We start from the raw sequence: 20,923 nt of genomic DNA on the forward strand, positions 1-20,923 counted from the left end.
AATAAAGTTGACGTCACATTAATGCCTCGTTCTATTTTGATGTTGCTGGGCTCCTCATCATATTACTATGTGAGCTGACCTCACGTTCCTCAGTTAGATATGAACATTTTTGATATTTTAAGTTCTTCCTCCACAATATCAGTAAATATGAATTACAAGGTTGTTAGTCTTTTATAACTAAACTGGAACCGAGAGCTGCTGTTCAGCTGAGCAGAGGCAGGAGACTTACCTGTTGGACACTATACCAGGGTAGTAACTCTTTTGGTTCTCGTCCACTTTCATATCACTCATCAGAACAAAGGTATTGTCTCTGCCATAGGCTCGGATTACGCTAGCGCCAGTGATGGTCTCAGAGAAATGGGAGTATATTGGAGAGCGGCTGACCGACTCCAGGCGCTTAAGCTGCCGCGACGTGGCAACGTAAAATCTCTACAGGCATTGGGGAAGGAGAGAAACAAAACATTACAACCTGATGAGGCTTTACACATGCTCAGAAATGACTTAAAAAAAAAAAACTGCACATAGATGAGCCCACACACCCACACATGCACAAACAATAATAAAAGCAGCTTTTAAAAACAAAACACCTGCAGAGCTATTTGATATTCCCGGTTTCAGATTTTTGACGTGGTGCCAACGACCTCAGGAATGTTGCAGAACCTGCACCGCGGCATGTAAACACATTAATTAATTCAGCCGTGTGTGCTGCTGGATTGTGATGTTGCAACAGTAACTCCAGCCGGGCTTTCTGCCGGGAGCACCGGCGGAGAGTAACTGCTGGTGTTTTGTTTTTCATTACAGATGCAGCAGACTGACTTAAAAAAAAAAAAAAAAAAAAAATCACATGTATTGCCTTGTAAAGTAAATAATTTGAAAGTGTTAGCAGCTTAAAAGCCTTTAGTACCAACAGTATGTCCTCAGTTAGTTTCCAGCTCAGTTGAAGAAAGGAGGGAGAAAAAGAGTTGTGCGGCAAAGAGGAGACCATGCAGGGTGGATGTCATGAAAAAGCAGCAGGACTGAAATGACGACGTTGTTACTGATCTTGTTCGTTTGGTGGTCCAGGTAGAATCACAGCATGAACACACAAAGAGTCTTCCTTCAGTAGATATCACTACTCCCCAATGAAAACCTTCACACTGGTCTTGTGGGTTAGGAGGTTCCATAAGCTGAAGATTATGCTCAGTTTGTCACTTTACAAACTATATAGGGATTTGATGTGATAGACCAACAACACGGAGTGCACATTGTTGAAGGGAAACAAAATTTGATTTGGATCCCAAAGATTTCTCAAGTGAATAAAAAAATCTGAAAAGGACGACATGCATTTCTATCCCAGCCGCTTTACTCCAACACCCCCAAAGAAAAAGCAAATGAGTGCCTGAATACGGCAATTATCAAGTCTTGGTAAAGATTCTCAAATAGATTTGGGTCTGGTCTTTGATCCATTGTAACACATGAATATGGCTCTGGCAGGTTCCAGGTTCATCTTCCAGCAAGAAGATAAACCCCAGACCCGGGTCTTATGCGGCCTCTAAAGGGTCATTTTCCAGGACTGACCTGTAATTATCTGTTTATTAATAAACATTGACCAGTTTCCTCTCCCCACGCAGGATAAAAGCACCCCCATCACATAATGCTGTCACTATCACTTATCTCTGGTCCTGTTATGCTCAGGATGACCTGACTTATTGAGTGTGCACCTAATAGCTGCACTGTCAACAGATGTTAGCACCATGCACATTTTACTTTAATTTTACCATTTTGTGGTACTGTATGTTGGACTATCAAATAAAATCCCAATAAAACCCAGATTAATTCTGTGCTTGCAAAGAACAAAATGTGAAACAGAATGGAAACGCTTTTGAAAGATACCTTAGGTTTCCTTAAAGCAAGCCTATGATGTAACCAGTAATACCCACCATCCTCTTTGTGACAGTCAATATGATGCTCCAACATGATTATTGGCCAGAGATTTAAAACATTTGTACAAAGCTCTACCTGATAGCGGTTTTATTTTAATTTTCAATATCTTTTCTTTATTTCAAAATTGTCACTTTGCTCATTAAGTGTTTCTCATTTGACCTGTAATTATCTGTGTAATTACAGATAATTACGTTATTGAGTGTAGGTCTTTTTAGCCTTCAAAAACAATGACTTGTTAAGCAGTGTCAGAAATATCAGTGGCCGCCTCAGTGGGATCACGTCATAATATTTAGCTAGAAAAAGTGTATTACACCAAATAGTGGAAATAGAAGATGTGTAATTTGACATGTTTTTAGCAGAGCTTCACTGAATTAAATTCAAAACCTCTTTATCCAAACATTTTATCTTTATATATGCTCCCATCCATGATGAGCTCCGGCACTGACGTGATTTTCTGAATTGTCTGTCACAACTGAATGATAGATGCACTGAGTCTATATCGAATAGTGAGGCCAGAAAAAACTTCTACCGCTGCCGAACCAAATGCTGCTGCTGATTGGAGCTTCTACTCTACCATTGAAGCTGCTACATGAAAAGCTACTACAACTACAAACTAGCACAACAACTCAAATGACATTCGGTCTAAAACACTAAAACAGTTATGATTACTGCCTCGAACACGTTCAGCGGTCTACGGCACACTCGCTCATCAACACTCACGCCCATGCATGTTGCAGTAATGAATTAGCACACTTGTTTCCTATTTACCTGAACCCACCAATAGAACACCATTAACGGGGCTATGACTATGAGCAACATTGGGGTGAGGGCAGAGCATATGAGCAGCACATTCAGTGTGTACCAGAAAGTGCGCATCCATATGTCAATATTATCTGGGATATGGGTGTCTATAGCATCCACGTCTTTGCTGAAGCGGTTCAGTAACCGCCCAGTCGGGGTGCTTTCGAAGAAGGCCTGCGGAGCTCGCAGGACCCCCTGCAGCATGTTCTGGTGTGTGAGCTTGGCCGCTTGCAGCATACTGTAGGCCCGGCACAACAGGCAGTTAACCAAAACCAGCACACCTGCGAGAAGGGGGGAGGGGAGGACAACACAACAACACCTGCGTTAAATGGATAAGGACCTGTTCCGATCGTCTACTGAAAAAGCCTCTATTGATTTTTCCTAAATAGACAGAAGCCTATTAACACCCCATGAAGCAAGACCCACTTTAACACATTAAAATCCACCCACTTATGGGCATCTTTACAAATGGCAGAACTAATCCAACATTAATATGTCCAAACACCTGTAGAAGCTACAGAATCAGCCTATTTTTCAGTTCTTGCAACCTACATGTTTAAACTGAATCTTTAACTGTCTGCAGTTTTGCATTTGATGCATGTTTCCAAGTCTTTGGTGATTTACACTGTAGACCCTGTTGGTTTGACATCTGCGACATTGTTCTATAAAGAATATGTATTGCAAGCATGAACACACCAGGCTAAAGTAACAACTGAAAGACAAAGTAACAGTGTAAAAATCATTAAAATTATACTTAATGTATCCCTGGAGAAAATGATAATGCATTCCTGGGTTTTGCGTCAAATGAGCCGTGGAGAATGTGAGGTTTGCTCATAAGTAGTTCTGCAGCCTCCAAGAAAGAATGTTATCTGCATTTATGCAAACGGAAGCTCATTCAGCAAGCCATCTACTGCAGGTAACATGCTGACTGGTTACAAACTCTCCAGAGCATCCCGCTTTCAAAAAATACACACTGCTTCTTTAAAAGCTCTCTGCTTGTACTGTTGCAGCAAATTTGAAAATTGTCTAAATAATAATACTGAATATCTAGAGTTCACAGTGTCTGTAATGAAGTACAGTGCCTTGCAAAAGTATTTATACTCCTTAAACTTTGTATACATTCTTTTTTCTTTTTTTTTTTTTTTACAAATAAACCTCTGAAAACTGTAGCCCAAGCTCAGAAAGAATTTTCAAGTCTTGACAAAGATTATCATCTGGATTTTGACTTGGCCAGTCAAAAACATAAATATGTTGGGGTTTTTTAATCCAAGTGAGTAGTACAATTATAAAAGCAGCACTATTTCATGAAACTATATAAAACGCCAATTCAACACAATGAAGTTTGTACTTTTAACGGCACAAAATGTTAAGAAGTTAAAGAAATACAAAAACCTTTGCAATCCACTGTAAACGTCAAAGCAGTGTAGGACTTATTGTGTGTTTATGTTTAATCTGCCTTTCATTCATTAAAAGAAGTAAGAAGAAGAAGCCTATGCAGGAAGATTATTAATTAATTGTTTAGAACAAAAAAAAAAACTATCTTTCAAATATGTCTGGGCTTATCTAAAAACCTGAACGTTTACAAAATCCTTCAAAAGAACGATTCACGATGGTCTGAAATCAAGAGGAACTCGTATATCCCCTTAATCAACCCAACCAGATGTTCGGATGCCATCTGAGAACTAGGGTGCTCTAGGTTTCCATGGTGATAACCTAAACATTGCACAACAACATACAGATAGCAAGCATATCACTGAAGCAATCGTGACAACAAACCGGCACACCTCGATATCAGCAATACTGGCCTACTCTAAACAGACATTAAACTGTTGTTTCATCACTTATCCACTACTAGAGGGCAGTAATGAGCTATTTAAGAAGAGTTCTACCACTTAATGTCTTTTTTTCTTTTGCTTCTAGGGATTGTGAAAGGTGCATGTGATGTGTGTGTAAAGGGTGCGGCAGCACGCTGCAGGCCGGACAAGAAGGGTACTGACTGCAGGAGAGAGCAAAGTAAAACCAGCAGCAGCAGGGGGCCATCATCATCAGCATCGCATGCTAAGGAAAACAAAAGCCGTAACCGGAAGGTTAGAGGATGCACTGAACCAAACATGCAGGCTGCATGCCACTCCAGGAAGAGGAAGAGTCACATATTTGCAAAGAGGAAGAAAGAGAGCTTTATGGCACACAGGAAACGGAGAATTTCCCAGCCCGAGAGTACCTGGACAAAGACGTAAATGAAAGCCAGGGGAGCAATGACAAGGGCAAAGTAGGGTGTGCTGCTAATGATAACGATCATGGTGGAGAGGGAAAGGAAGAAGGTGCCGAGGAACATGAGCACGGTGGACGGCAGCGCCTCGTCTATCACGTAGATGTCTTTGGAGAAGCGGTTGATGATCCGTCCTATGGGTGTGGTGTCAAAGAAAGACTGGGGGGTGTGAAGTTTGTTGATGAGCAGGTTAAAGTGCAGCTTCTTGGCTGCGCCGATGTTCCCCATGGCTAGAGTGAAGGAAGAGAGCATGACCAGGATACCTGGGGAGGGGGTTAAACCAAAGGAGAGGGAGAAGAAATAAAAGGGTTTTGTGAAATGAAGACGTAAGGTGGACACAGGCAGTATGATGAAGTGAGGAATAACAGTGAACATTGTTTCAAATCCACAGCCTCCTCCTTGCAAAAAAAAGTGGCAAACATGGAATGTTAAGCCTTTCTGTGAGCACGATGAAACCTTTCTGCACAAAAAAAACTACCTGCAAATCAAAAGCGTTTCAGATGATATTTCCAGCACCAAGAAGCTGTGAGGGTGGAAGTGGAATACTGTAACATGAACTCCAAGAGGCTCATGACAAATAATAGGGACAAAAATGTTTTTTTTTTTTTCTAGTAGGCATTTCCAACTATTTAAGATGCTTTAATAAGAGTTCAGTAGGATAGCCAGTGTCTGGTTTCTTACCTTGTGCAATGCCCAGAGCCGCGTACACCCCCACCCTCATTTGAACATTTTCTTTGGTACTATTTGTCGACGCGTCGTCGGTCCACCGGCTGAGCCAGATGTTCGCTCCGATGGCGGCGGCACTCTGGCAGCCGTACAGCAGGCAAATGATCACTGACAGCACAAGTCCTACGGCCTTCGCATACTCCAGAAACACTTTGGTTTTTACCTGTGGAAGAGCAAAGGTCCAGTCAAATGTCAGCAATGTAGATTGTTCATACCAAGGATGGTATATAATAGGGAGCTTTGTCAAAAATAATCGATGCCTAAATGTTTGAGGGCAACATAAAAAAGGTCAGTTAAGCTGCTGTATCTGCAACAGTGACTAAAAGGATTCAATTATTCAGCTCGTAACATATTTTTATATGGTTGTTAATAGTTTGTGGACAAATCTTATAGAAAACATTCTCCATTTTTTGACTGTCATAATATTTGATGACTAGTGTTTCAGCTGCTCTCGGCTCAGCTTTGCCCCAATGTCAACAGCTGTCTGGGTCACAGAACAAAAAGAGACAGGAAGCGAGATTTAAAGAGACAGGAAGGGATTTTCCTCAAAGCGTGAAAAACTACTTTTTTAGAAACTTGATAGCCTATAAAAAATTACAAGCGGTGCATTATGTAGGCAGAGATCTCAAGAAATAGGCCAACCAAATTGCTTTGCACAGCTTGGTGGGGTGAGGGTAGCGACTCGAATCCTGATAATTTAAAAACACTCATCAGGATCACGGATCTGATACTTGGGATTGTATTGAGAAATCTCTAATCCAAGGGGTTCACAGCTGCAGTTGCTGCTGTTCATCATTTAATCAACAGGCACAAACAATAAAAAAATAAACACCTGAGCACAAAGATGTTTAAAGATTAACATCTTTTTTTCCCAAATATAAAGACTAGTGACTGAAAAGGGAAAGTTGGTTTTCACTTAAAAACTGATTACAGACAAAAGCTGAAAGAAAAACAGAACAGAGAGAAGCAGAAATTTCTCCACCGACCCGGCCTGTTTCTGCCGTCTCTGCCTGGATGAGCTTTTCCATCTCTGGGGACTTCTTCTCCTGAGGCTCTGCATGCTTCCTCTGGCTGCAGCCGTGTCTCCTGACTGAGCGACACCTGAGGTTCTCACTGTCTCCAGACATGATGCTGATCTGCCTGGAAACAGACAGGGGCCAATAAATTCATGTCAGTGGACAAAAATAAAAAAGAAAGAGGATATCTAACACGATTTTCTACTTTTGTGTTCTCGCACCTCATGAAAGTTTTCTTTGCTTCATTGACAGTGGGTTCATTATCCACCATGTCTGTGTGGTGGTTGCTAAGCACGTCGTCAGGGAATAACTCGTCTTCCATTAAATCCTCTGATACAAACACAAAGAGACTGTATGACACCAACACAATCAATCATTAATGTCAGAAGGGATCAACTGGAGGAGGAAGAAGTGTTGCTCAACCAGTGGCTTCGTCCTCCTCTATGATGTCATCCATAGCGTAGTTCCTGAGAAACTCTGCGAAGGCTCCGTTCTGTTTGAGCAGCTCCTGATAGGAGCCCATCTCCGACACCCTGCCATCCACCATCACCACTATGTTGTCCACCTGAGGCAGGTAGCTGATGCCGTGTGTCACCAGGACGCGAGTCTTGGATCAAACAAAGGAAATGAATCAACACCAATAAAGAAAACCCACCCACAGAGACACACCTCTCACAAAACACAAAGGCAATAAGTTTACGACACAGAATGAGTCATTCACCTATAAAAATGTATATGACTTTCTCACAGGGAAAATGATGAGATTCAATTTCCTCAGCCGAATTAAGTCTGAGACACCGCTGTCATTCTAGCATCTTTGTGGCGTGGAGTTTTGGGTCAGTAAGAGAGTTTGCTCACCTTGCCCTTCAAAATACCCTCTGGACCTATAAGGTTGTCGAAGATGTGTTTGGACACGTGGGCGTCCACCGCAGACAGCGGGTCGTCCAGAAGGTAGACGTCCGCGCCGCTGTACAGAGCTCGAGCCAAGCTCACCCTCTGTCTCTGACCACCGGAGAGGTTGATGCCCTGCAGGAAAGAAATTGCCATCTCTTATCACTATGGCAACCAAGGACACATTGTTGTCGGGGTTCTACAAATAATAACAAAAATGATGAAAGAAGAAATACAAGACTCGATAAATAAAAAGAGCCTTGAGAGGAGAGAATTTCGATCAGACTTCTCTTAGGAAGCTTTGAAAAACACTTTGTAAGGGGGGGGGGGGGGATTTATCTGAATTCTTTTAATATTTGCATCGTTTCTACTTTAAAAATCACACACTGCTGCGAGTTAGTTAACGCATAAGCCTCTGCCAATATACACGTGTTGTTGTAAAATGACAAGAAGCAGAAAAGTTCAAGGAATCTAAATCCTAGTTTTGAAAAGCATTGTTATTATCCAAGTGCTTTTCAAGTTTTTTTTTTTTTACCTTCTCTCCAATCTCCGTCATGTCTCCTCCAGGCAGAACTTTCAGATCTTGTGTTAAGGCACAGGCTTCCAGAACACGGTGGTATTTACACTCGTTGAAGGTGTTCCCGAACAGAATATTGTCCCGCAGGGTGGCATTCTGTATCCAGGCCTGCTGGGGAACATAGGCCACTGATCCCTGGGGATACGTTCAGATAACTGTTAGTTCTCCCTTTTTATCTCCAAAATTTATACAATGTTCACATTCTGGGCATTAGAGACTCCAGTTTGGTGAGAAGACATCAATAATTTGGGATTCTTCCACCATTTATGCTCTGCGACAGCGTTGATGCTTGACACTGTAAAACCTAAAGCTCAACACCTTCAAAATGACAACCCGGAGTACAGGCCTCATGGAGAAGTCTTAACACCAAATCTGAACTCTTTTGATTTCTTTAATCTATTTTTAATCACTTGGGAGCTGTGTCAAAATGTTGACCTTTTAAAAATCATTGCACATGAGCTTAGAACGTACAGATTTCTTTCAGGTTTCTTCAGTTTTTGCTTTTTTGTCACACTTAAGTGTTTCAGGTCATTAAAAAATGTCAGGATCAGGCAAAGAACCTGGGTAAATACAAAAAGTGATTTTCAGCTAAAGATTTTATTTATTAAACAAAAAAAAAACAAAAAAAAGCCACACAGACCAACCCTTTAATGTGAAATTAAACCATGAATTAGTCAGTAACCACACCCATTGACATCTATCAGCCTGGACACAACATCTAAAGTGAAGGCCAAGGTTCATGATTCAGCAATAAGAAAGAGACTGGACAAAAAAATGGTCTCCATGGGAAACTTCAAAGGAAAAAAAAGCCCACTGCTGTCCAAAAAGAACCCAAAGGCCCATTTTAAACAGAACGAAGGCCACTCATTCTCAAAGATAATCAGATGTAGCTAAATTAAAAGAATCCTACAAAAAAAGTGGGGCAAAGCTCCACCACAGAGACATTATTGCTGTTATCACGCATGCTTGATGGTAGCTGCTGCTGCAAAATGTGGCCCAACTAGTAATTAGGTTTCACTATTAGGCTTTGTGGGTAAGTAGTTCTTTTCCCTTAACAAATAAAACTGAACTTGGAAAACTGATTTTTGCATTTACTCATCGTTTGTTTGGGGATCTGGACAATTTGGGAATGAGATAAGGTTGGGCTCAATGGACGTATACATCTAAAGTCAAATATCTGGAAATCCCAGTTAAAAGAATCAAAGTCAGCTTTATTCAGCAACTTTGTGCACACAAACAAGGAATTTCACTTTGTTGTCAAAATACATTTGAAATATAGACAGGTAATAAAAATACACAGTTTTCAGAAATATATACTGTATATATATAATGTGTTTTTATAAAAGAGAAACCACAGGGAATTAGTGTAATTAGATCTGGGCACTCTGACTGGTGTTCATCAGATTGAGAGCCTGTGGAAATCGTCTGTAAGGCGACTGTCTTTGTGATCAGTCTCCTGTAGCGTTGACCTGAAGGTAAAAGTCTAAACTGGATGTGTGTAGGATGTTTGTTGCAGTCTGGACCCGTCTGGTTTTGTGGATGAGCCACACCCCACAGTGATGGAAAACCAGAATATTGAAACATAAACTAATCAAATATGGACAAAAGTTTTACATTTGACATTTTACACTACTATTGGTTTCCAAGATTATGCAGCAGCTGTGGGAATGTGTGAAATTATGAAACATTTCTTTCTTTGAAAATGTTTAAATTACTGAATTATTTTGGTCACATTAATCCTAAATGTCTTCTTTCCACCAAATTATAAAATCTTAAGCTTTCTAACAGCAAGTGAAATGTGCAGCCACTTGTTAGCAACGCTTGAGAAAAGGCCCGTCGGCCCCCAAGTAGGGTCACCTGTAGTTTAAAAAAAAAATAAAAATCTTCATGAAGTCATACCCGAACAGAAACTTCGCCTTCGAGTTTCTCCATATCACCCAGCAGTGCAGAGATCAGGGAGGACTTCCCACAGCCAACGTGGCCCACGATGGCCACCAGCGAGCCCGGGGGCACCATCACATTAATGCTAGCAACACACAGCGAGCATGTCAGAGAAGGCAGAATAAAAACGCAAGACATGTGAAAGCAGATATTTTATCAGCTAAACACGGCATACTTGTGGAGAACAGGTTGATCTTCTTTGGCCCACGTGAATTTCCCATTGACTACTGAGACAGCAAACGCTGTAGGGCAACAGCAAGAGAGAACACTTTAACAGCTTTTGAACCGATGACAGATGAGAAACAACATTAGTCGTCTTACTGCGCCCTAGGGTTAGAGTCAGTAGGTGAAAGGCTAGGTGACTAAATTGGATTTCATTTATAAAGAACTCAAAAGAAACTCCGACAACACCCTTTAAAACATGCAAGTAGAGACAGAGCTTTATTTAACCTGAGCTGGTATTCTTCCTGTCCACCGAGGTGGGGTCCAACTCATCATGACTAAGGAAATTTTGGATTCGCTTCAGTGAAACACTGGCCTGGGGAGCAGAATACACAGAATAAACATTCAACTAAAGCTGCAGAGCAACATAGGCGGGACGGTGAGACAAGAACGGAGGGAGAAATGACACCTGAACGAGGCTGCTGATCACTTGAGGAAGCATGTTCAGAGGAAATCGCAGGATGTTGAAAAGGGAGAGAGACACAAAGGCCCTCTCTGCGTCCAGCACGTTGTTCTCATCCACGGTGACATACACAGCAAATGTTGTCAAGGCAACCTGCAGACACATTGGTAAAACAGTAAGACATCATGGCCTATGTTAGTGCACCAATAAACTTCATGTAAGCACTTTTTTTTTTTACTTGTCCTTGAAAAACAAGCCTTCAGGGCCCGGGTTTTTGGCAACAGTCAAAGATGGCATGTGGGGCTCCTCAGGGCTCCATTCTTGGACACTTTTATTGAATATCTATTAGCTACCCTTATGCTGCCATACCTGTGCTAAGATTGACTGCAAAGAAAATAAAATGGGAAATAAATTTTTAAAAATCATAATTAAAAAATGTTTTGTTTTTATAATCTAAACCAGTTTAATCTGAAATATATACATGGAAACTTTTTTTTGGGTTTCTGTGACATTGTTGGGGTTTGTCCAGGATTTGAATCCAGGAAATTACAGAAACTCTATTCTCAGGTAAGTAAAGGTGAATGAATCAATCAGCTATTCAATTCTTCTAATACATTTGAGTGTCAAGAAGAAGCAACTTTTCTTCAAAGAAACTTCAAAAAGAAAATCAAAACAAAGAAAAGATAAGTGTTAGCAATCCAGCTAAAAACAAAAAGAGTGAGGAGGCCTCAAAATAGAATTAGCTACTGTATTCAAGGTGATAATCTTGCACATCAAAGTTGCAAACAGCAACTAGCAGACATAATACTTTTCAAAGTCAAACAAATTTCCTATAATTGTACTATTTCTTACAGATTAAATTCTGCAAACAATGTGAAAATTATTCTTGGAGATGTCACACAAAAGTTATGAACAAAGCCCCCCCCCCCACCCCACACACTCTTAACAAGTAGTAAATAGAAAAATGCTAAAAACTTACAAGGAATGGGGCACTGGTCCAGGCCATCGTGGAGAGCGCGCCCAGGTAGGCTGTCTTTCGGAGGACAGTGAGTTCCTTCTGCCGAATGGCCAGGACCTTATCTTTAAAGGAGTTCTCCCAGGCATACAGCTTCAGGACTTTGATGCCATTAAGAATCTCACTCATCAGTTTGATACGAGCGTCCTTGTGCTGCATCTGTTCCACCTGAGGATGACAAAAAGGTTGTTTTAATTGTTGATTTACAGACCTGGAACAACCCCTTCGCACTAGCTACAGTTGACGTAACAAAAAGCAAGCAGGCAGTCTGTACATTTAATGTACCTTCCAGAGGGATCCACAGGAAGTATTCCACATATGATTTGGATTCAAAATGCAATAACAGGGTTCATACACCTTTTCCAAAGTCAAAATCAAGCACTTTTTAAGCACTTTCAAGATCCATTTTAAAACTTTTTCCAGCACCTTACACCACCGTAAACATACCATTACATAGTCAAAATTATTAGTGTTTTCATCGCATTAAAAGAGATGCTATAAACAACCAAAATTGTGTTAGCAGAAGGATCAGATATTTAAGCAAAACACAAGTTTAAATTTTTCAAAACGTATCAGTCTACGTAGACGTTGCTTAATATCTAACCTGCCTGAGACAATATAAAAACAGTTACCTCAAACAAAATCACTCAACAGGTTCACTTCACTTTCAATTAATTTATTGAAAATATAAAAATGCAAACATTCGTCTTTGAGCTAGACAGTCAATTAGATTCAGCTCATTGACCTTTTTTGAAAATATTGTGCAAATATAAACAACTTGAGTTTTAAAATACACAGAATTAACAACACAAAATAGTGCAAATGTATATGTGGCAAAAAGTACTACATGTGCTTTATAAAGATTAGGCCAAAAGTTGCATTTTATGTATATGGTCTATAACCTCAAAGTGCATATTTTATTTAATTGAATTTAACAATCAACTCAACAAGATGGGTAAATGTAAACAAATCAACTTAAAGTTCACTTCAGTGGCCTTTATCCACTCCTGTTGGAAAAAACCAACAAACAACAACAAAATACAAACACAAAATAGAATACTGCAAAACTAATCAAATCAACTTAAGTGGCCGTTATCACTCTCTGTTGAATAAAACAAACAAAACAACGGCACTAAACACAGAACATAGTATGTTAAGGACCTATAAAGGAGTATCTTTGAGCTCCTTCAGCTTGTCGTTTAGCTGTTCTTCTACAGCCTCCAGACTTTTTTGTTTTTCTTTTGCAGCTCTGCGAAGACCATTTGATTTTGAGATGAAGCTGAGTTTTCCAACCGATTCAGCTTTCTCTGCATTAATATCTGCAGATTTCAGCAGGACCTTTATGTCCTCCTCCATCCTCTTCTTTTTGGCCTTTATCTCAGCTATCTCCTCCATTACTCCCTTCCTCTTCTGAGCTGTCTGCTCATCTTGTTTTCGACGTTTTTGGTCATCCAGATAATTATGATATTTCTGCCTGGCAGCAGCTGCAGAGAGGAGTAGCTCCTTTGTGTAGACTATGTTGAGCAGCCCTCCAATATGGCTCACATGGTCATGAATGATCCGCTGAGCAATCAGAGAATGCTCTTTCAGGTTCTCCACCATCACCTCTTTGTTTACTGAAAACCCTCTCTCAACAGAGGCTTGACCGTGGGAGAGGACCAGGACGAGTTTTACTACCGGCCAGAGATGGTGAAACTCTGCCTTGTTAAGTAAATGTTCATGGTAGAATTCATCCAACCTTCCCATCTGTGGGTTGAAATTCCTGAAGGAATCTGACGCACACATCAGATTGTGGTCATAAAAGTCGCCAAACTGCCTCAGAATGTCATCACAGCTTTGTTCTTCAATGCGGCCAGATTCCACGAGGAGTCGCAAAACAGTGTTGAGTTTTCGGACACTTGTCTCTTTGCTTTTTAGGAGCACCCTTGGATCAAGGACAGACAGGCTTCTAACAAGCGGATATTTAAGTGGTGCCTTTTCAAACAATTTGGATACCATCTTCAGTAAAAACAGCTTGCAATTCTGTCTGAACTCCAGCCTCAGCTTCTCAGAGGAGTTTTGTTTCATGTGCTCCTCTAGGGCTCTCTCTGTGACAAATCCGACTCTCAGTTTGGTGACATCTACGTGGTTGACTGAGTTAGCATAGTCAACGTGAAGAAGCTTTACAGGGGTATTTGCATCCTTCATGACACTGGGCTTGACAAACTTCTCCATTAGACTCCTCAGCATATTTGTGAGATCACCACACATAAACGGCAGCATGGGTTTGTCCGTCTGGTATAACTTTAAAAATGGTGTGATTTCCCTAGCTACCATTAGAAAGAAGTTCAGCTTTGCTGGGAAGAGGGCATCTTGCACAATCATCTCAGCTGTCTTGAAAGACTTTGAAAGTGGTTCTGTTACAGTTTTCATTTTAGCAGCACTGATGTACATTTTCAGAGAGGGCCATATCTGAAGGGCACGCTCAGCCACCTCCACATTTTCCAGCCACCGATGACTACAAAAGTCAAGAGGGAAGGATGTGCAACCAGTGACTTCTGTGTAGTCCTCCCTACGAGCTGGAACATCCTTGAATAGCCATTTAAGGCTTGACAGAGCATTTCCCAGCTCCCAGTCTGTGGATGCACACCCTGCTCTGAAAGAGTTGTGTAGTATATGCAATCCACAACTTCCAACATTAAGCATTTTCTTGCCTGTTTGTTTGTCAATGGTCTGCTGGGCCAGTGAGAAGAGCTTCAAATTTACATTTGGGCCATCCATCGACAGCTGAATCAGGTTCTGGAAGCCTATATCTGAACACACCTTTTCAACCTTCTCATGCATTTGTTCTGCAGTGTGATGACCCATGAAAAATGAAGTTAGGTACCTTGAGTTTACTTGGTTATCATTCCAAAATCGTATGTGCATGTCCAGCTGGCTTTTCTTAATTTCCCTATTTAAACTTTCATCAAACAGAAGTACATATTCAGACTCTTTCTTGGCTTTGGCCTTCATTAGGGAAGAGAAATGAGGTGCAATCCCAAATGTGGTGAGGTATGCTGCTTTTCTCTCCCCACAAGTAAACTTCTTTGCAATTTCACTATCAGGAAACATGGTTCTGAAAATGTCTGCTGCATTCTCGCATGATTTGTAGGAATAATGGCTGGTTACAACTTTTGTTGCCCAGCATATTTCTGCTTGAAGTGTTGGATTAGAGCTGACAAATGATGTTATGGTGTTTGTGGTCTTGCTGGTTGCCTGACGTGGATTAGAAGACTGGACTGGAGGAGTGGATGTGGATGGTAGAGGCGCTACTCCACCGGCTACTTTCACTGCACCGTCACTGCTGATTGTAGCTGTGCTTTTCTGTCCAAAAAAATCTGCTACTACTGGACCTGAATTCAGATGACTTCGCATCAGGTCCTGATGCTTTTTTCCTGAGTAACAACAAAAACAGAAGGGAATTCTTATTGATTTTTTGTATTAATTATGTTTATTCTCAATACAATTGTCAGTAAGATGCTAAACAAATGATAGTTGTCAGTTAACTATTTTGCTACATAAATCCTAAATTGTGACCTTCAAAATGTTTAATCTCTTCATGGTTCATAACATAACATACAGTAAGACAGCTATGGAGAGTAACACTGAGTGGGAGGATGAACCAAATTACATGCAGCTGTCGAATCAGACAAAATCCAGGAAAACAGTTGCTGCACCCTCAGATTTTACTCAAAGTTTATGCTTCCCTTAAAGGTATACTATGCAACCGGGGTTGATTTTCCAGCGAGGCTCCCCCCAGAGGGAGAAAGTAAAAGTGCACTGTCATAAAGATGCTCAGCTGTTCTGGTTCCTCCGTCAAGCCAGGCGCGGTTGTTTTGAGCTTAGCAGACAGGCGAACGCAACGAAAAGTGGAAAAAAACGGCAGAACACACAATGACTAACACAGTGAAGGTATGAACATCAGGGTTTCCTGCAGCGCTATCTTGACGAGGCGGCCGCCTCGTCAAACTCACGCTACCGCCTCGCCAACATTCAAAAAAAATAAAATAATAATAATAAATAATAATAATAATAATAAAAAACCCTCGATATTCATGCATGTTTATTTGACGTTAACACGCGGTTTTTTGTTGTTGCTTTCGCCCCCCCCCCCCAACTACCTTGTCGTCGTCTCTCCCCCGCTCCGCGCAAATCTTGTCGTCGCGTCTCCCCCCACCCCCAATTAACCGCCTCGCCTAAGAAAATTACTGCGGGAAACACTGCATGCAATACTAACATTACATTATCACACCGTACTCTCAGTCACTCAGCAACTTAGCCTGTGAATTCCTAGCTAGCAGTTACTAGCGTGAACAAATAGGCGCTAACGTGCAATAGGCTACTTCAGTTGGCTTACTTAAAAAGTCTATTACTTACCCTTCATGTGACTCGAGAGCGCAGACTCGCCCATTGTGAAAAGCTGCACGTCTTTTTTGCAGACTTTACAAGAGGCAACTCGTGGGGTTTGTCCCCGTTTAATCCATAATTTGTATTTTTCATCTTCCAGCCAACGTTCATTGAAACGACAACCTCCCGGCATGGTGCAGTAGTGGTTTCATGGGGGCGGAGTCAAACATGGAAATATACTGGCAGATCGCAGTCACACATAAGCGAGCAGGTTTCATTTTCGGGCTCTCCAACATTTTATTTCTCCATTTAATAAACATACGATTCAGTTAGATAGGTATTTGTTGCGAAAGAAATAGTTACAATTTCAAGCATTTTCAAGCATTTCATCCAAAATATAAGCACTTTTCAAACCTTGAAAACACAACGTCAAAATGCAAGCATTTTCAAGGATTTCCAGCACCCGTACGAACCCTGAATAACAAAAAAAATCATAAAAATCCACTGGTGATCAGCAAGTTGGAGACTCAAAAATCATATTTTATTTCTGATCAGTGAACACACCATACAAAGTGCTACCAGGTCACACTGACAACCGCATTCTTTGGTGTAGACGCTGTTACTGACTGAGAAAAATCCAAAATTTGCAACTTCCCATTTCTGTAAGGTGTTAATATTGAAACTTATAGGAGTGACAGAGATGTATAAAGCTTTCAAAGAGAAACAGTATTTTTGACGACATGTCCAGGCATGTCTTAAGTTAATTTAGGCCACAAGAGAGCAAAGCTTTCAGCAGATAACAGGAAGGTTAAACAGAGCACAGCAAAGGTGCTCTGTTGATCCTTTCCTGATCCATCATAAAAAATGCTTACAAAAACTGGAGGTCAGAAACCAGCTTCAAATATCTAATTGCTGCATCTCTAATTCAGAAAGTTTAAGTCTGTTCAGCAGGGGCACCTAGGTCTGATCAATCCCACCTATTCCAACAAAGGTCAGGAACCTAAATCTAGAACTTTCTTGTTTTCTATTCTGTAATCTAGTTGGGACTCACGGTATACCATATGAAATTACTAAGTAATTGTCACAAAAAGTAATTCAGTGTCTATACCTGATAGCCTCGTGTCTTCATGGCGATGAAAGCATTAAAGGGGATGAGCATGACCATGACAGCCACTCCAGCTAGCACAGATGGACCAAGGTTCTGGAAAGTATCGAATAAATAAATAAATGTTACATTTTATATTGCGTTGATTTTTAACTTCCTATAGCTTCTTAAATGTACAAGCAAGCACTTGGGAAATCTGCCATCATCTTTGTGTTATGTACCTGCCAGAGGAAATAAAGTGCAAGGATAATTTGCAGAGGAGCAGACCACAGCATGTTGAGGAAGGTCGTGAGATCCATGAACCTTTGCGCATCAACAGACATCAGATTCACTATTTCTCCCACTGTAGATGAACGCTTCGCAGCATTTGTTATCACCAGGGCCTGAAAAGAAAAGAAAAATGGCCAGGAAAAAGAACACTGCATTAAAAATAGATATTGTTTTATGCAAGCCAAGAGTTGTGACGAAAACCGCTGCTATGAGAAAATGATATCGTCACTGCTGGATGTTTACCTTCCTGTAGATGGCTCCTATGAGGGCTGTCCGGACGTTCATGCCAGTGACGAAACAGTACTGGAAGTGCCGGTGGAGGATGAGGGTTTGCAGTATGGCTGTGAAGAACATGAGGAAGGCCAGCAGGTAACCCCACCAATCAGGAGTGTCCTTCTCTTTTGTGAAGGAGATCAACATTCTGGAAAAGCATAAAGGAAAGAAATATATTTGGTAGCGATCAATAACTGAACCTCGCAAGTTCTTGATGCTGCAGGAAATTGTTCCACTGCCTGCTTTTGTGACATAACAGAAAAACACTAAGATACGAGGAAGATAATAGGTGACCAGTACAAGTCTGGTTCAGAAAGGGGCAACGATTCAGGTAGGAGACTGGTCCTGTGTTCGATAGATGAATGTGGTTTGGTGTGAAATGTGGATATTAAGCCTGTGAGAAAAGAAATGGTCTGTGTCAAGATGCTGGCTGACACTGGTAAGAGTGTCATTACACAGTGACACAAGTCCTGAAAGTGCAGCTGTCAGTTTCAATGTCAATGGAAGACAAGTTATTGTGAGTCTGTGGAGGGATACATAAAACAATTGACCCAAGTTATCCAGTTTAAAAGGCAAACAGTATAAAACAGTTTAAAAGGTATAACAGTATAAATTTGCTATCCCCTTGAAATAACTCAGCACACAGACATTAATGTCTAAGCAGCTGGCATGAAAAATTAGTAATTTTGCCCAAAGTGTCAATATTTCGTGTGGCCACCATTATTTTCCAGCACTGCCTTACATCTCTTGGGCCTGGACGCTTGGCACCATCTAAACCAAATGTGTTTATCTTGGTCTCATCAGACCACAGGACATGGTTCCAGCAATCGATGTCTTTTGTTGGCTGATCTACAGCAAACGGTTTGTGGGTTTTCTTGTGCCTCATGTTTAGAAGAGGCTGCCTTCCGCGACCACAGTCTTTGAAACCAGTTTGATGCAGAGTGTGGCCTGGAAACTGTCCTGTTAAACTGCTGGATGGTCTTTGCCATCGTGCTGCAGCCCATTTTCAGGGCGCCTCGGTCATCTTTATGTAGATCAACTATTTTTTTAAGCTCCTCAGAGAGTTCTTTGTCGTGAGGTGGCACGTTGAGCACCTTGTTGGGCCTCGTTGAGTGACCAGAACAACAGATTTCACACAGCTGCTCCCCATTCACACCTGAGACTTTTTAATACCAACGAGTCACATGACACAGAGGGAAAATGGCTACACGGGCACAATTTGGATATTTTTCACTAAGGGCTACTCACTTTTGTTTTGTCTCAAAGCTTCATATTTTCAGTGTTGTCTCATGAAAATATATAATGAAATATTAACAGAAATGTGAGGGCTGCACTCACTTTTGGGAGGTACTATATTTAAACATCTAAATATGGTTGAAGTTAAACATAAATTATTAACATAAACTCTATTCTGTTATTAAGGGGAAAGAATCTTGGTAATCCTTGCAGACCTAAAACAGCAGAAATTTAGCCTCATTTAATGTCAGGCAGTGAGATGGTTATGTACTTTTATAATGTATATAGTTTTGGCCGTATGTGTAGAATGAGCAGATTTCTGGCCTTTTGGAGGGTTTAAGTAGGGTTTTACTGATATTCAATTCTAAATAATTCATAATTCATGTATTATTTGTTTATTTAGCTTAAACAGTGCATTTTTTGTTTTGTTTTTCTCGCAAGCCTGGTCAGGTTTTGAGGTTTAGCTCCTAAATACCAGCAATTCTTTTACACCACACGTCTCATTGTTCAGGGAGGTTTCTAACCTTCAGCTACAAGCAAAACTAGAGAAACAGCCATTCAACGACTGGAGGTAGTACTGTACTTGTTGAGGCCACAGTCAAGCCAGTAGGGCCAGCCTATGCTGTTTTTCTTGTATCAGCAGGGGAAACTTAAACACAGATAAGCTTAAACAAAAGACCATTGACAGCCCCGACAGTTGCCTCCGAGACCACAAACACATGGGGTGAAAACTAGGATAAACTGTCATCTTGAATTTGCCTGACATACTTCAGTAAATACATCTGCACACATAATGATAAACTTAAGAGTTTATCATCTTTCCATCACAAAAGACGTTTTCATGGTATGCAAGGACAGTCAGGCCGAGGCACATAACACTTTGCAATTCAAATTAAGGCTTCTGGCGGTTTTAAACTTCCTGTCACACAACAGATATAATCAGACTTAGTTAACAATCTTGAGTCATATGACAATGCGCAAAAAAATTTGTGGTCGACCAGCTCGAGTATCTTATCTGACTGAAACTTGGAGATAAGGCTTTCACAGAACATTTGCCTTCAGCAAATTTCCACCCAGGGCCATTTAAAAGCGTAAAACGGGAAAACTATTTACATTCCGGACAAAGCTAGTACACATTTTACTTCAAAGAAAGCGACCCTGCTTTGGATAGATGCAAACGCAACATGCAAAAAAAATTAGCTGGAAGCAGCTGTTTGCAAAACAGAACAACAGACGACTTTGTTTGCTAATGCATGGCAGCATAGACAACGTGCTGAAGGAGACGCAAATCTTTTTCCTTTTACCTGAGCAGCTGAGGGTTGACGAAGGTGATGGCATCCTGCATGAGCTTGAAGACTGAGCCGATCAGGAAGTAGGGGCCGAAGGATCTGATGAGGGCACGCAGGAAGGATGGCTTATGGGGAGCTGCTTTGTGACTGGACAGCAGCACCTCCGCTTCCTCTGGGCTGCTTTCATTTGCCCCAGTTCCTCCTGAGACGTGGTTGGTGGTCGATGATTGGGGCTTAGCATACACTGCCTGGCTGGTCAGACTCTGTTCGCTGCTGTAGGGATAGAAGTTCAACAAATAAATGGAAATGTCCAACAAGACTTCACCTGTTGATACAGTCACTGTGACGCACACAATTTACAACGTGGTAACCACGGGGGAGAAGGAGGACAGATTTTAAGTCTGTTCTATAATGAATGAGTGAATTTTAACAATTATAAAAACAGAAATAAAGCTCCCCATGCTTTGTCTATCCATCAGTTTTAATGATATTTTCTTTCTATAATCCCCCTTGAAAAGATATATTATTACTAATTCTTAGTAAAAGGAAACAAAATATCTTAATTTTTCTGTTTAATAATTGACTCTTACTACAAAAT

The 20,923-nt window shown here is 40.9% G+C and overlaps 2 protein-coding genes across 3 annotated transcripts in view; both read right to left on the reverse strand.

Moving 5' to 3' along the window:
• The window catches only part of LOC118556132 (canalicular multispecific organic anion transporter 2-like), a 41,246-nt gene that overhangs the window by 7,790 nt on the left and 12,533 nt on the right, over positions 1 to 20,923 (reverse strand). Inside the window, exons 5-21 of one of the 2 annotated variants that reach the window (XM_036142534.1) lie at positions 20,341 to 20,598; positions 17,771 to 17,948; positions 17,479 to 17,640; positions 17,261 to 17,353; positions 11,749 to 11,952; positions 10,776 to 10,922; positions 10,595 to 10,682; positions 10,320 to 10,386; positions 10,103 to 10,229; positions 8,162 to 8,338; positions 7,594 to 7,761; positions 7,159 to 7,342; positions 6,957 to 7,065; positions 6,706 to 6,859; positions 5,675 to 5,882; positions 2,692 to 3,005; positions 230 to 429 (exon numbers count right to left, since the gene is read on the reverse strand). In XM_036142534.1, coding sequence (XP_035998427.1) covers positions 230 to 429; positions 2,692 to 3,005; positions 5,675 to 5,882; positions 6,706 to 6,859; positions 6,957 to 7,065; positions 7,159 to 7,342; positions 7,594 to 7,761; positions 8,162 to 8,338; positions 10,103 to 10,229; positions 10,320 to 10,386; positions 10,595 to 10,682; positions 10,776 to 10,922; positions 11,749 to 11,952; positions 17,261 to 17,353; positions 17,479 to 17,640; positions 17,771 to 17,948; positions 20,341 to 20,598 — 2,838 coding nt within the window. Of the gene's footprint in view, positions 1 to 229; positions 430 to 2,691; positions 3,006 to 4,945; positions 5,257 to 5,674; positions 5,883 to 6,705; positions 6,860 to 6,956; positions 7,066 to 7,158; positions 7,343 to 7,593; positions 7,762 to 8,161; positions 8,339 to 10,102; positions 10,230 to 10,319; positions 10,387 to 10,594; positions 10,683 to 10,775; positions 10,923 to 11,748; positions 11,953 to 17,260; positions 17,354 to 17,478; positions 17,641 to 17,770; positions 17,949 to 20,340; positions 20,599 to 20,923 lie in introns of both variants that reach the window. The other variant, XM_036142535.1, reaches the window with a different exon arrangement.
• LOC118564410 lies at positions 12,445 to 16,623 on the reverse strand. The gene is made up of 2 exons (XM_036142544.1): positions 16,183 to 16,623; positions 12,445 to 15,200 (listed from the first exon to the last, which is right to left on the reverse strand). Exons 1-2 carry the CDS (start codon positions 16,343 to 16,345, stop codon positions 12,946 to 12,948), a joined length of 2,418 nt encoding a protein of 805 aa, XP_035998437.1. The 5' UTR covers positions 16,346 to 16,623; the 3' UTR covers positions 12,445 to 12,945.

Source organism: Fundulus heteroclitus, chromosome 10, assembly GCF_011125445.2.
Source record: "Fundulus heteroclitus isolate FHET01 chromosome 10, MU-UCD_Fhet_4.1, whole genome shotgun sequence".
Lineage (NCBI taxonomy): Eukaryota > Metazoa > Chordata > Actinopteri > Cyprinodontiformes > Fundulidae > Fundulus > Fundulus heteroclitus.

What these genes read in the sequence shown, in the direction of transcription:
- LOC118564410 (XM_036142544.1), bottom strand. Translation starts at nt 16,345, where the DNA reads ATGCCGGGAGGTTGTCGTTTCAATGAACGTTGGCTGGAAGATGAAAAA. An exon ending in GCTCTCGAGTCACATGAAGG is followed by an intron (nt 15,201 to 16,182) that starts GTAAGTAATAGA and finishes GTTGTTACTCAG; the next exon opens with GAAAAAAGCATCAGGACCTG.